The sequence below is a fragment of the Convolutriloba macropyga genome, chromosome 4, assembly GCF_964194025.1.
Source record: "Convolutriloba macropyga chromosome 4, txConMacr16.3, whole genome shotgun sequence".
In the NCBI taxonomy this organism is placed as follows: domain Eukaryota; kingdom Metazoa; phylum Xenacoelomorpha; order Acoela; family Convolutidae; genus Convolutriloba; species Convolutriloba macropyga.
In genome coordinates, this window is record NC_134471.1 from 80999794 (window position 1) to 81013464 (window position 13671).

The 13671-nt window shown below is 38.8% G+C and overlaps 2 protein-coding genes across 2 annotated transcripts in view; both read left to right on the plus strand.

Moving 5' to 3' along the window:
* Positions 1 to 10262, plus strand: part of LOC142338185 (uncharacterized) — a 13012-nt gene extending 2750 nt beyond the window's left edge. Inside the window, exons 2-6 of the mRNA XM_075387823.1 lie at positions 850 to 1071; positions 3609 to 3614; positions 3836 to 4057; positions 8133 to 9776; positions 9826 to 10262. Coding sequence (XP_075243938.1) covers positions 850 to 1071; positions 3609 to 3614; positions 3836 to 4057; positions 8133 to 9776; positions 9826 to 10262 — 2531 coding nt within the window. The remainder of the gene's footprint in view (positions 1 to 849; positions 1072 to 3608; positions 3615 to 3835; positions 4058 to 8132; positions 9777 to 9825) is intronic.
* A 46-nt stretch (positions 10263 to 10308) lies between these two features.
* Positions 10309 to 11571, plus strand: LOC142338186 (uncharacterized). The gene has a single exon (XM_075387824.1). It carries the CDS (start codon positions 10309 to 10311, stop codon positions 11569 to 11571), a length of 1263 nt encoding a protein of 420 aa, XP_075243939.1.
* Positions 11572 to 13671: the final 2100 nt, after the last annotated feature.

A 13671-nucleotide genomic window follows, 5' to 3' on the forward strand; every position in this document is an offset into this window, starting at 1 on the left:
CTGGGGGGGGGGCATTTTTGCACTTTGGGAAAGACCCGAGAAAAGCAACTGAGAAGAATACGGTAAGGCATGTTGACATCAATTGGTAGATATCTTGAATGTAATCGTTTCTGATCCGTTTATGCGTTGCAATTCTAAGAATTCAGCTACACTCTTATACTCACTCGTGTGAGATCACATGAAAAATTGTCTGTCGGCACGGGATTTTTCGGGAAAAAAGTGACTCACGATTAATCTGGCTTTTACATGATTTTTCTTGTAAATTTTTTTTAGTTTCTCGGGTTGGGCATCACGATTTTTATATGATTTACATGATTTTTAATGTGTATTTTCATGTAAATCACACAAATTTTTGTTTTTTTTTGTACACGAATTTTGTGCTATTTCACATGAGTTTTCGTGTGATTAACACATGAGATCTCACGAAATCACAATAAATTACACGAAATCTCATGTGTTAATCACATGAAAACTCATGTGAAATAGCACAAGATTCGTGTGCAAGCAAACAAAAATTCGTGTGATTTTACAAAAGTTTAATTCGAAATTCCAACAGTCTCATTGAAAAATTTCCTTATCATATTAACCAAACTATGTTTAAATAACCAAAATGTTTTTCCAGCTCACGGTTTTAAATTTAAGCTTCTCTGTCATCAAAATTTTGGACGGGTATGGTTTTTGCGCGTTTTTTTTTTCATTATATTTTCTGATTGTTTGAAATTGAACGGCAAAATTTATCATCTATATTTGTAACAACATTTTTTTTTATTTTGTTGGTCAAACAGTCGAATGGGGGGAGCCTTCATTTGTTTTTAGGCCCTTTTTTGTAATGTTCCTGTTTGTTTTTAGAACAAAACAACAACATGCTTCGTCAAAGTGCCTTTGTGCTTCTTTTGATTGTGGTGGTGATGGTACAGGCCAATGCACCTTGGAGGAGACGAGAAATGAACCAGTGGCCAGCTGAAAGGGGGTACCCTGGAGCACTATTCGAGAGACAATGGGTGAAGAGGGGTGCTTTTTGTACTGGGGACTGGGACTGCCCAACAAGCTACTACTGTGAATTAAATGAATGTACGCATTTGCCCATGTATTAAACATCTGTATTTACCGCTGATGTGAAAACAAACTATTATTTCTGAGTAGATGTAAATAGAAAATTGCTGATTATATTAAATTTGATTAACCTGCTTATATAATTATCTTTTGTCCTTTTTATTTAACATTATTCGTTTCAATTGTAGAGAAGAGACAAATCGGAGGACAATGAGAAAACAATAGCTCCTGTCTATACGCTTTGGAAAAGGATCTGATTTAATTATTACGAACGCCTTTACGAAAATACTTCCGAAAAATGTTTTCGAGATACTTTTAGAGATAGTTTTTTTCTAAGATTGAGGCTTCAAGAGAGAGAGAGAGAGAGAGAGAGAGAGAGAGAAAGAGAGAGAGAGAGAGAGAGAGAGAGAGGCGAGAGAGAGAGAGAGAGAGAGAGAGACAGAGAGAGAGAGAGAGGAAAGAGAGCCTGTGTGTGCGCGTGTGTGTGTGTGCGTGTGCGTGTGGGCGCGCCGTATATTAGCGAGAAAAAAGAGTCTACACAATCACTGTCTTCCTCGGGGCAGTATTTGTTTTCTGTAACAATTACATATCATCAGTTAGAACTAATTTTTATAAAAACAACTTCTATAAAAATTTTCTTGCAAGACTAATTGTGGATTCAAAAAAGTAGCATTTTCATAACTATACAGGTTGTGTTGGTTGAGATAATTGCCTCGCGAATAGGTCTCAACTTCTTTCTAATCCAATACTGAAGATGAATGTTGAAATTTTTGAGAAAATCGTGTAAAATTATGAAATGGACTCATTGGGTCTTTAATTGTTTATTTCAGTTTGATAAAATAAAATACAGAAGTCTTGAGCCAATTCTTGAGCACATTTTTCAGTGTTAGTTTTCTTTCGTTTTGTGACAAAAATGGCAACATATGCAATTGAGTGCTTTCAAAACTCTCCAAAATGAAAAAAGAAGCATAAGAAAAAGCGAGCAATTCCACAATGTTCAACTGATAGATTACAATTAAAAATTTTGTCACTCCAAGTTATCAGTCATCACCAGTCCTGCGTGCTCTTAGAAAATTGGTTTCTGAATGATTAAAAGGGACCCTTTAAGTTGATGAATGCTCAATTCAAAGATAGGTCGGCCAATTTAACAAATTTCTTGTTAAAAAAATTGATAAATTTCAGCTAATATTGAAAAGCATTATTTCTAAATGATGTCTTCTAAAAGTATACTTTACTTATAACTGCGCACTGCTTAATAGGAAAGATTTGACTCAAGACTTCTCAAGGGTTGACAAAAAATTTATTAAGAATTGTCAGATCCTGAACAAGTCTTGACACGTCTTCACATGTTTCAATACTTGAAATAAGACGTGATTAATTCTGAACTGATAAACTAACAACTGTTTTTCAATGGAGAAGTACTGATCACAACTTGAAACTCGTTGCGGGTGGGCCCGGTTTCAAGCCTCGGCTTATTAAGGGACCAAAAGTGCCAAAAAGCTTGCTTTAGTCAAATATTTCTTGAAGGTATTTAGTTCAACACCTATTTTCTTTTCGACTTGATCTGGCTCTGTTTCATCTCAGTTAATTTAAATATGTGGTTGCGAGAAGGCAATTATATTCTTAAAAAATCTCTGCGATAAATTCGGTTAAATGGTAGTAAATAGTTAATTTCCCGGGTTGTCAGTTCTCATGTAACTGATACAAGGATAATAAATGATATCTGAAAAATTGTACGTTAGTTTTTGCTTCGGTCCATGTCTGAATGGAAAGAAACTGTTCATTGCATTTGTGCGAATTCAAAGAGATCTTAAATGATGGTTCTGCTTTTTCATGGGAGAAAATGGACTTTTTTCATTATAGTCCCCCTCCCCGAAAATTTAATCCCCATTAGGCGATAATTAACATGAGGGGGGCTATGTTTTATGACCACTAAGCTGGGGGGGGCATTTTTGCACTTTGGGAAAGACCCGAGAAAAGCAACTGAGAAGAATACGGTAAGGCATGTTGACATCAATTGGTAGATATCTTGAATGTAATCGTTTCTGATCCGTTTATGCGTTGCAATTCTAAGAATTCAGCTACACTCTTATACTCACTCGTGTGAGATCACATGAAAAATTGTCTGTCGGCACGGGATTTTTCGGGAAAAAAGTGACTCACGATTAATCTGGCTTTTACATGATTTTTCTTGTAAATTTTTTTTAGTTTCTCGGGTTGGGCATCACGATTTTTATATGATTTACATGATTTTTAATGTGTATTTTCATGTAAATCACACAAATTTTTGTTTTTTTGTACACGAATTTTGTGCTATTTCACATGAGTTTTCGTGTGATTAACACATGAGATCTCACGAAATCACAATAAATTACACGAAATCTCATGTGTTAATCACATGAAAACTCATGTGAAATAGCACAATATTCGTGTGCAAGCAAACAAAAATTCGTGTGATTTTACAAAAGTTTAATTCGAAATTCCAACAGTCTCATTGAAAAATTTCCTTATCATATTAACCAAACTACGTTTAAATAACCAAAATGTTTTTCCAGCTCACGGTTTTAAATTTAAGCTTCTCTGTCATCAAAATTTTGGACGGGTATGGTTTTTGCGCGTTTTTTTTTTCATTATATTATCTGATTGTTTGAAATTGAACGGCAAAATTTATCATCTATATTTGTAACAACATTTTTTTTTATTTTGTTGGTCAAACAGTCGAATGGGGGGAGCCTTCATTTGTTTTTAGGCCCTTTTTTGTAATGTTCCTGTTTGTTTTTAGAACAAAACAACAACATGCTTCGTCAAAGTGCCTTTGTGCTTCTTTTGATTGTGGTGGTGATGGTACAGGCCAATGCACCTTGGAGGAGACGAGAAATGAACCAGTGGCCAGCTGAAAGGGGGTACCCTGGAGCACTATTCGAGAGACAATGGGTGAAGAGGGGTGCTTTTTGTACTGGGGACTGGGACTGCCCAACAAGCTACTACTGTGAATTAAATGAATGTACGCATTTGCCCATTTATTAAACATCTGTATTTACCGCTGATGTGAAAACAAACTATTGTTTCTGAGTAGATGTAAATAGAAAATTGCTGATTATATTAAATTTGATTAACCTGCTTATATAATTATCTTTTGTCCTTTTATTTAACATTATTCGTTTCAATTGTAGAGAAGAGACAAATCGGAGGACAATGAGAAAACAATAGCTCCTGTCTATACGCTTTGGAAAAGGATCTGATTTAATTATTACGAACGCCTTTACGAAAATACTTCCGAAAAATGTTTTCGAGATACTTTTAGAGATAGTTTTTTTCTAAGATTGAGCTTTCAAGAGAGAGAGAGAGAGAGAGAGAGAGAGAGAGAGAGAGAGAGAAGAGAGAGAGAGAGAGAGAGAGAGCGAGAGAGAGAGAGAGAGAGAGAGAGAGAGAGAGAGAGACAGAGAGAGAGAGAGAGAGGAAAGAGAGCCTGTGTGTGCGCGTGTATGTGTGTGCGTGTGCGTGTGGGCGCGCCGTATATTAGCGAGAAAAAAGAGTCTACACAATCACTGTCTTCCTCGGGGCAGTATTTGTTTTCTGTAGCAATTACATATCATCAGTTAGAACTAATTTTTATAAAAACAACTTCTATAAAAATTTTCTCGCAAGACTAATTGTGGATTCAAAAAAGTAGCATTTTCATAACTATACAGGTTGTGTTGGTTGAGATAATTGCCTCGCGAATAGGTCTCAACTTCTTTCTAATCCAATACTGAAGATGAATGTTGAAATTTTTGAGAAAATCGTGTAAAATTATGAAATGGACTCATTGGGTCTTTAATTGTTTATTTCAGTTTGATAAAATAAAATACAGAAGTCTTGAGCCAATTCTTGAGCACATTTTTCAGTGTTAGTTTTCTTTCGTTTTGTGACAAAAATGGCAACATATGCAATTGAGTGCTTTCAAAACTCTCCGAAATGAAAAAAGAAGCATAAGAAAAAGCGAGCAATTCCACAATGTTCAACTGATAGATTACAATTAAAAATTTTGTCACTCCAAGTTATCAGTCATCACCAGTCCTGCGTGCTCTTAGAAAATTGGTTTCTGAATGATTAAAAGGGACCCTTTAAGTTGATGAATGCTCAATTCAAAGATATGTCGGCCAATTTAACAAATTTCTTGTTAAAAAAATTGATAAATTTCAGCTAATTTTGAAAAGCATTATTTCTAAATGATGTCTTCTAAAAGTATACTTTACTTATAACTGCGCACTGCTTAATAGGAAAGATTTGACTCAAGACTTCTCAAGGGTTGACAAAAAATTTATTAAGACTTGTCAGATCCTGAACAAGTCTTGACACGTCTTCACATGTTTCAATACTTGAAATAAGACGTGATTAATTCTGAACTGTCAAACTAACAACCGTTTTTCAATGGAGAAGTACTGATCACAACTTGAAACTCGTTGCGGGTGGGCCCGGTTTCAAGCCTCGGCTTATTAAGGGACCAAATATGCCAAAAAGCTTGCTTTAGTCAAATATTTCTTGAAGGTATTTAGTTCAACACCTATTTTCTTTTCGACTTGATCTGGCTCTACTTCATCTCAGTTAATTTAAATATGTGGTTGCGAGAAGGCAATTATATTCTTAAAAAATCTCTGCGATAAATTCGGTTAAATGGTAGTAAATAGTTAATTTCCCGGGTTGTCAGTTCTCATGTAACTGATACAAGGATAATAAATGATATCTGAAAAATTGTACGTTAGTTTTTGCTTCGGTCCATGTCTGAATGGAAAGAAACTGTTCATTGCATTTGTGCAAATTCAAAGAGATCTTAAATGATGGTTCTGCTTTTTCATGGGAGAAAATGGACATTTTTCATTATAGTCCCCCCTCCCCGAAAATTTAATCCCCATTAGGCGATAATTAACATGAGGGGGCTATGTTTTATGACCACTAAGCTGGGGGGGGGGCATTTTTGCACTTTGGGAAAGACCCGAGAAAAGCAACTGAGAAGAATACGGTAAGGCATGTTGACATCAATTGGTAGATATCCTGAATGTAATCGTTTCTGATCCGTTTATGCGTTGCAATTCTAAGAATTCAGCTACACTTTTATACTCACTCGTGTGAGATCACATGAAAAATTGTCTGTCGGCACGGGATTTTTCGGGAAAAAAGTGACTCACGATTAATCTGGCTCTTACATGATTTTTCTTGTAAATTTTTTTTAGTTTCTCGGGTTGGGCATCACGATTTTTATATGATTTACATGATTTTCAATGTGTATTTTCATGTAAATCACACGAATTTTTGTTTTTTTTTGTACACGAATTTTGTGCTATTTCACATGAGTTTTCGTGTGATTAACACATGAGATCTCACGAAATCACAATAAATTACACGAAATCTCATGTGTTAATCACATGAAAACTCATGTGAAATAGCACAATATTCGTGTGCAAGCAAACAAAAATTCGTGTGATTTTACATGAAAATCCACATGAGAAATAATGAAAATCACACAAAAAATCGTGATGCCCAACCCGAGAAGTTCATGTGAATTTACATGAAAAATCGTGTAAAAGCGAGATTTATCGGGCGTCCTTTTTTCCCGAAAAATTGCGTGCCGACACACGTTTCGTCATGTGGTCTCACACTAAAAATCATGTGCGCAGGAAATACCATAATCTAGTTCCTCAGAAGCCCTCGTGCTGATTTCTTACAGTACATTTCATAGAAAAAAAACGAATAAACTGCGCTCTCAAAAAATTGTTCACAAATGGAGAAATTTTTGGGCGATTAGTGACTAAGGCAAAAAATTCCAAATAAAACAACTCAGGTAGAGTCCTTTGAGTTAGAGAACATCTTCTCTTTCTAAATGACAAAAACAAAGAGAAAGTGGTACGAACCTCACAAAATAGTAACGACGGTAGCTTGTCAGATTCTCGTTTATTCTCCAGCTCTGAAATCTTTTATGCGCAAGACAAACCATCAAGCTACTGAAATTACGAAGTGGAGTTGTCAGTCACTAAAAATGAGCGTTGCAAACAAGTTTTATGTGTGTTGTGGTTAACAACCTTTTGACCTTCATATTGCGAGAGCTTCAACACTTCAATTCAAGATGACTTCTTCAACAAACGCAACAATAAATTACCACGTGATTTCAACTAAGAAATCATAAGTTCATCTGAGTTTATCAACAACAATTGTTTCCTTTTGAGCTTGAGTTCTTCTTAAGCATAAAGCATTTAAGTCTTTAAAGCGTTTAATGCAAGTCTAATCACCAAAAATAAGTGTTGCGACGCAACATTTAATGGTCCGCCGAAAAATAGGTTAAGGATAAAATAGTCGAAGCAATAAGCACCCAAAGCATTCACTCTCTCAAAAATTTGTTGATAACCTAAAAAGGGGAAACTTAAAGGGAAATTGAAAAGCGGACCCCCCACTAGATACCATCATTCCCCCACATGTTATTCAAGTTGATTAACTTGTATAACTAGGTTGATTAACCTAACCAAGAGACCCGGTAGAGGATATCTAGTGGGGTAACTGTATACTCAAGTTTCTGCATATTTTTTTTTGAAAAACTTCAGGGGAAGTCAATCTCTCTCTCTCTCTCTCTCTAGTTCTCATCGAGAACATGCTTTCTGTTAGCTTACTTTGCCCCCTGAAGTACTAAGACCAAGTTCGCGCGTAAAAATTGGCCGCACTTTTGCGGGGCGGATAGATACAACCCTATATTTACAACTTTCACGCTGTTTTAACTTGTTTCTGAGCTTTTAGCCACAAAAGGTTTACAACAACAGATAAAGACAAAGAATACAGCCAAAGAATACAACTAAAGAACAGCGTCAAGAACAAAGCAATGAACAGTGAGACAACAGCATATCAGAAACATGCCAGAAAATCTAGAACTTCTTCGAAAGTCGCGTGGGGCTCACAGAGGAGTTGCAACGAAACTCTACAATGAAGCAGACGGCATAATGAACAAACCGTTCACACTTATCAAGGAAGACGACCCTATCCGACTGCAGCAGATAGTTGAACTATTGAAGAAGAAGCAAGCCTTCCTATCTGAGCAGAACCAAAAGATTCAGTCTCCTTTGATGATCCTGACAACTTGGACGATGAAATTGTTGAGACAGAGGAGTATGATGACAAGATATGCCAAAACATCGACTATGTTCATCGGTTTGTTCAGCGAAAGACAAGACACTCGTCACAAGAGAGCTCATTTGCAGCTGGAAGCACCACGATTTCGAGGAATATACAGAACATCAATCTACCAAAGCTCGACTTGCCCAGTTTTTCCGGAAACTACTTGGACTGGATCTCTTTTTATGATCGCTTCAAGGGAGCAGTAATAGATAACGATCAGTTGACAAACAGTTTGAGATTACAGTACCTGAAGTCAGCAGTGAAGGGAGAAGCTTCGAAGATGTTAACTTCAATCACAGTCACCGACGACAACTTCGATGTTGCAATGGAAATTTTGCAGAACCGATACAACAACAGGAGATTGATACTTCGAGCCCACATCCATGGAATTGTCTCATATCGACCAGTTTCACACGAAAACACACGGGAATTACGAAAACTTGTCAACACAATGGAGGAGCACAGACTTTCTCTTCGGAACATGGGACAACCAGTTGAGCATCAGGACCCCTTTTTTGTCTACTTGATTGCAGAAAAACTGCCCACCGAAACACGAAAGTTCTGGGAGCTTTCTTCAAAGGGGAAAGAACTACAGACCTATCAGGAACTAAAGACATTCCTGGAGGAACGTGTTCAAGCGTTGGAGTCAGCAGCACCAAGCAACAGTTCATCAAATACCGAAAAACGATCGCATACGCAACAAAATCAGCCACAGAGACAATTTCACACTCATGTTACGACAACGAATCAGCAATGCGAATGTTGTGAAGAGGAACAGAGAATTTTTAAATGTGGTAAATTCAAAGGTTTAGGTGTCAAGGAGCGAGCCCAGCTGATCAAAGTCAAAGGACTTTGTTTCAATTGTCTAAGACCAGGACACCGAGCAGAGAGTTGCGAGGGTTCTTCGTGCCGCCAATGTGGACAAAAGCATCACACGTTGTTGCATCGAGAAGATGCGCATCAAGTCAATCAATTGAAAAACTCCTTTGGAAACAGCTGCAAATCCAACGCAAGAGATCAGGAGAAGGTTTCATCTGGAGCCTCCAGCAGTAATGCAGAACAAATAACTATCGATCAAAAGATAACAGCAGCCCTCACTCATGAAGACAAGACACAGAAAATTTTTCTTCAGACAGCAATTGTTCCTGTTAATGTTCAAGGAGAAATAGTATATCTGCGAGCAATTCTGGACTCTGCATCTCAGAATAATCTTGTATCTGAAGCTGCAGTACAAAGACTTCAGCTAAAGAGAAAGGGGAACAATACTCGTGTTTTTGGACTCGGAGGAAATGAAGTCTCAACTAATCGCGGATTTGTTGACCTTTGCCTTCAACCAAAAAACAAAGCACTAATTATCATTGACGCGTCAGTTTTAACGAAAATGACAAACAATTTACCTTCTCGGTACATCAACACAGACAATTGGGAGACAGTAAGGGAACTACAGTTGGCTGAGCCCGACTTTAACAAGCCCGCCCATGTTGATCTAATCATTGGAGCTGGACACTACGAGGACTTGATTGTTGGGAACAACAGACTGAAAGAACCAAACATCCCCGTTACTTATCGGCTCACAGTATTCGGTTGGTTAGTAATTGGACGCGAAAACGTGCAAACTTCCAATTCTTCCAGTTTGTGTCAAAACCTACTTTGTGTCATCATTTGAAGACAGTTTGCAGCGTTTTTGGGAAATCGAGGAAGTGCCTGCAACTAAACATCTGACCGACGAAGAAAGAAGAAGTGAAGAACACTTCAAGTCAACCACACGAAGAAGCCCTGAAGGAAGGTTCATTGAAAAACTGCCGCTTAAGAACGAAATTGGAGAACTGGGGGATTCCCAGCAGCAAGCACGACGAAGACGTAGAAGTCTCCTTCATAGTCTTCAAAAACAGCCTGATCTGTACAGAAGATACAACGAGTTCATCAATGAGTTCATTAAACTAGGACACATGGAGGAAGTACCAGCAAAGGAGATGCTACTGCCAATAGAGAAAAGCTATTATCTCAGCCATCCATCACTGTGTGTTCAAAGACTCAAGTACAACTACGAAGCTGCGTGTAGTCTTTGATGGTTCAGCAAAGACTACCAGTGGAATTTCTTTGAACGATAGACTGATGGTGGGACCCAAGATCCAGAAAGATCTATTCAGCATCCTGATCCGTTTCCGTATGTATCCTGTAGCCCTTTCAGCAGACATTACAAAAATGTACAGACAAGTGCAACTGGATACCGAAGATAAGGACTATCATCGACTACTTTGGAGGGAACCGAACTCAACAGATATAAAGACATTTAGGATGACACGTGTCACGTACGGAATAGCATCATCAGCTTTCCATTCTATTCGCCCATTACAAGTTTTAGCGGAAGATGTTAAGGACAAAAATGTACAGCTAGGAATCACGACAGACATGTACGTCGACGACTTGTTGACAGGAGCACCCGATCTGGAAAGTGCAATGAAACTGCAGGACTCAATCATAGCAGTTATTTCAAAGGCAGGGTTTGAGATTCGCAAGTGGACTTCAAGTAACCCAGAACTTGTTGAAAGACTACCTGCAAACTTTCGAGAAACTACCGACGAGATGACGATTAAAAGCGATGACTACAGTATAAAAACTTTAGGCGTCAAGTGGAACCCAAATTCAGACCACTTCAGTTTCATAGCAAAACTAGACGAAAAGACACCATCTAAAAAACGCGAAATACTGTCAGAAGTTACACGGCTCTTTGATCCGTTGGGATGGCTTTCACCTACAACAATTCAGTTCAAATCTTTTGTTCAACTGCTTTGGATGGACCGACTTGGATGGGACGAAGCTTTGTCGAAATGCCTTCAGCAACAGTACAGCCGACTCAGAGTTCAACTGAAGGAATTGGAAACTATTACACTGCACAGAAAGTTAGTTTCAATCTCGCCAGCATCATCGGACATTGAACTTCATGTCTTCTGTGATGCATCAACTACAGCCTACGCCGCAGTTGTGTATATACGACAATCTTTCGACGGAACAGTTCACACAAGGATGTTGACAGCAAAGACCAGAGTTGCACCAATAAGGAGTTTGTGCGTTCCCCGGTTGGAACTTTGTGCAGCACTTCTTGGAGCAAATTTGGTGGAAGCGATATCATCATCTTTGAACGATCAACGTTTCCCAACACCAAAAGTGTGCGCTTGGACAGATTCAACGGTAACACTGGCTTGGCTGCAAGACTTTCCAAGAGAGTGGAAGACATTCGTTGCCAACCGTGTTGCAAAAATTCAGAAGCTCATTCCATCCAGCAATTGGAATTTCGTGCCGACAGAGGAGAATCCTGCCGATTGCGCATCACGAGGAACCTCAGCAGCAAACCTAGCCAAACACAGCCTTTGGTGAAATGGACCCAGCTGGCTAGAAAAAAGCGAAGATTATTGGCCGAAGTCGGAATCAATTGAAGAACATCAGCATGCAGTGAACAACGAAGTGCAAGGAGAAACACTGAAGCAAACAACAATGGTTGTTACTCAGGAGAACAACTCAATAGTTCAGCTAATTCATCGAACATCCTCGTTTGGAAAACTGGTTCGAATTTTTTGTTATGTCAAGAAATTCATTCAGAAGGCCAAACAACAAAGCCAGAAAACCATTGCCAGCAGAACAGATCCAACAAAGTCCGATACCAAATGCTACTCACAGAAGAGGAACCTATCATCAAAAAGATGTCAAAAGAAAAAGTCGGAAGCTGCAATAGCATGTGAATTTCAGTCACTTCAACTCAGCTCTTCTGATCTTTACCTTGGACGGATTGCCATATACAGCCTGATTCAAAAACTTTACTTGCAAGAGTTTGATGCCATTGTTAGTCAATCATCTTCATCAATGACAGAAGGGAAAGGTAACAACATTCCGGAGAATGTGCTTTGTCATAAAACCCTTGGTAAGGCTGAGGTAGGTAAAGTTGGTGAGGTTGAGGTAGGTAAGTTTGAGGTTGGTAAGGTTAAGGTAGGTAAGGTTGGTCAAGGTGAGGTAAGTAAGGTTGCTAAGTTTGAGGTAGGTAAGGCTGGTAGGGTTGAGGTAGGCAAGATTGGTAAGGTTCAGGTAGGTAAGCTATGTACAGCTCAATTAGGTATTTTAGATAAACCAACAAGATTCAACGAATTGGAGCAACATGTAGGTACAAGTGAAGAAGAATTGATCAACAGTACAACAAAACGAAGAATAAAGCTTTTGCCAAAAAGAGGACGACTTTTCAAACTTTCTCCCTTCTACGACCCAGACAATAAAGTTGTTCGCGTGGGCGGACGACTAGCAAATTTGCCATACAACATAGACAAGAAGTTTCCTATCCTTATTCCAAAGGATTCTCCAATCACATTGCTCCTGATTCAGGAAGCTCATGCAAGGAACTTACATGGAGGCCCACAGTTAACATTGTTTTATCTTCGACAAACAATTTGGATACCCGGAGGACTATCAGCTGTTAAAAAAATTGTTTACAACTGCAAGCCCTGCATTCGCCGCGACGCCAGGATTCTTCAGCCTCAAATGGGAGATCTGCCAACAGAACGTGTTGTTTCAGCATTTGCTTTCACCCACACTGGTTTGGACTACTGTGGACCTTTCAGCAAAAAAGACAGCAGCGGAAAATTGCAGAAAACGTATGTTGCCCTTTTTGTATGTTTCAGCACAAAGGCCGTCCATATGGAAACAGTGACAACGTTGACCAGGGAGGACTGTCTGCACGCCATAAAACGTTTTACAGCACGACGTGGACTGCCCGAAAATATTTATAGTGACAACTCAAGGAATTTCATTGGAACTCGGGGAGAAATTGAGTTTCGTAAATTATTAATGGACAGAGAATTCAAGGAACTGGTAGATGCCTTCACTACAGGACATCAGATAAACTGGTTGAAAATTCCTCCACGGACTCCTCATTTCGGAGGTCTCTGGGAAGCCGCAATAAAATCCATGAAGAGACATTTTTACAGGACTGTGGGGACAACAAAGATGTCTTTTGAGAATTTCACAACCCTGATCACTCAAATTGAGGCCATTCTCAATTCTCGCCCATCGCCCACTTACAGCCCCCTCTAGCGATGCCAATGACCCCTCAGCACTAACACCCACTCATTTTCTTATTGGACGCCCACTGACAGCTTTCCCGGAGCCATCTCAAGAAGACAACCGGACACTAAACAGAAGGTTCAAAAGCATCAGCAACATTGTCAGACAACTTTGGAAAAAATGGTCCGTGGACTACTTGACAACACTTCAACATCGACCAAAATGGCAGGATAACAAACAACAGCACGCCGTCAATGACATTGTTATCATCAAGGAAGACAACACGCCTCCAATGCTATGGCCACTGGCAAGGATTACAAAAATATTCGACGGAAATGACAAGATAGTACGAGTAGTCCAAGTTAGAACGCAAACACGACTCTACATACGACCAGTAAGCAGACTGGTACCATTGGAGAAGGAGAGACC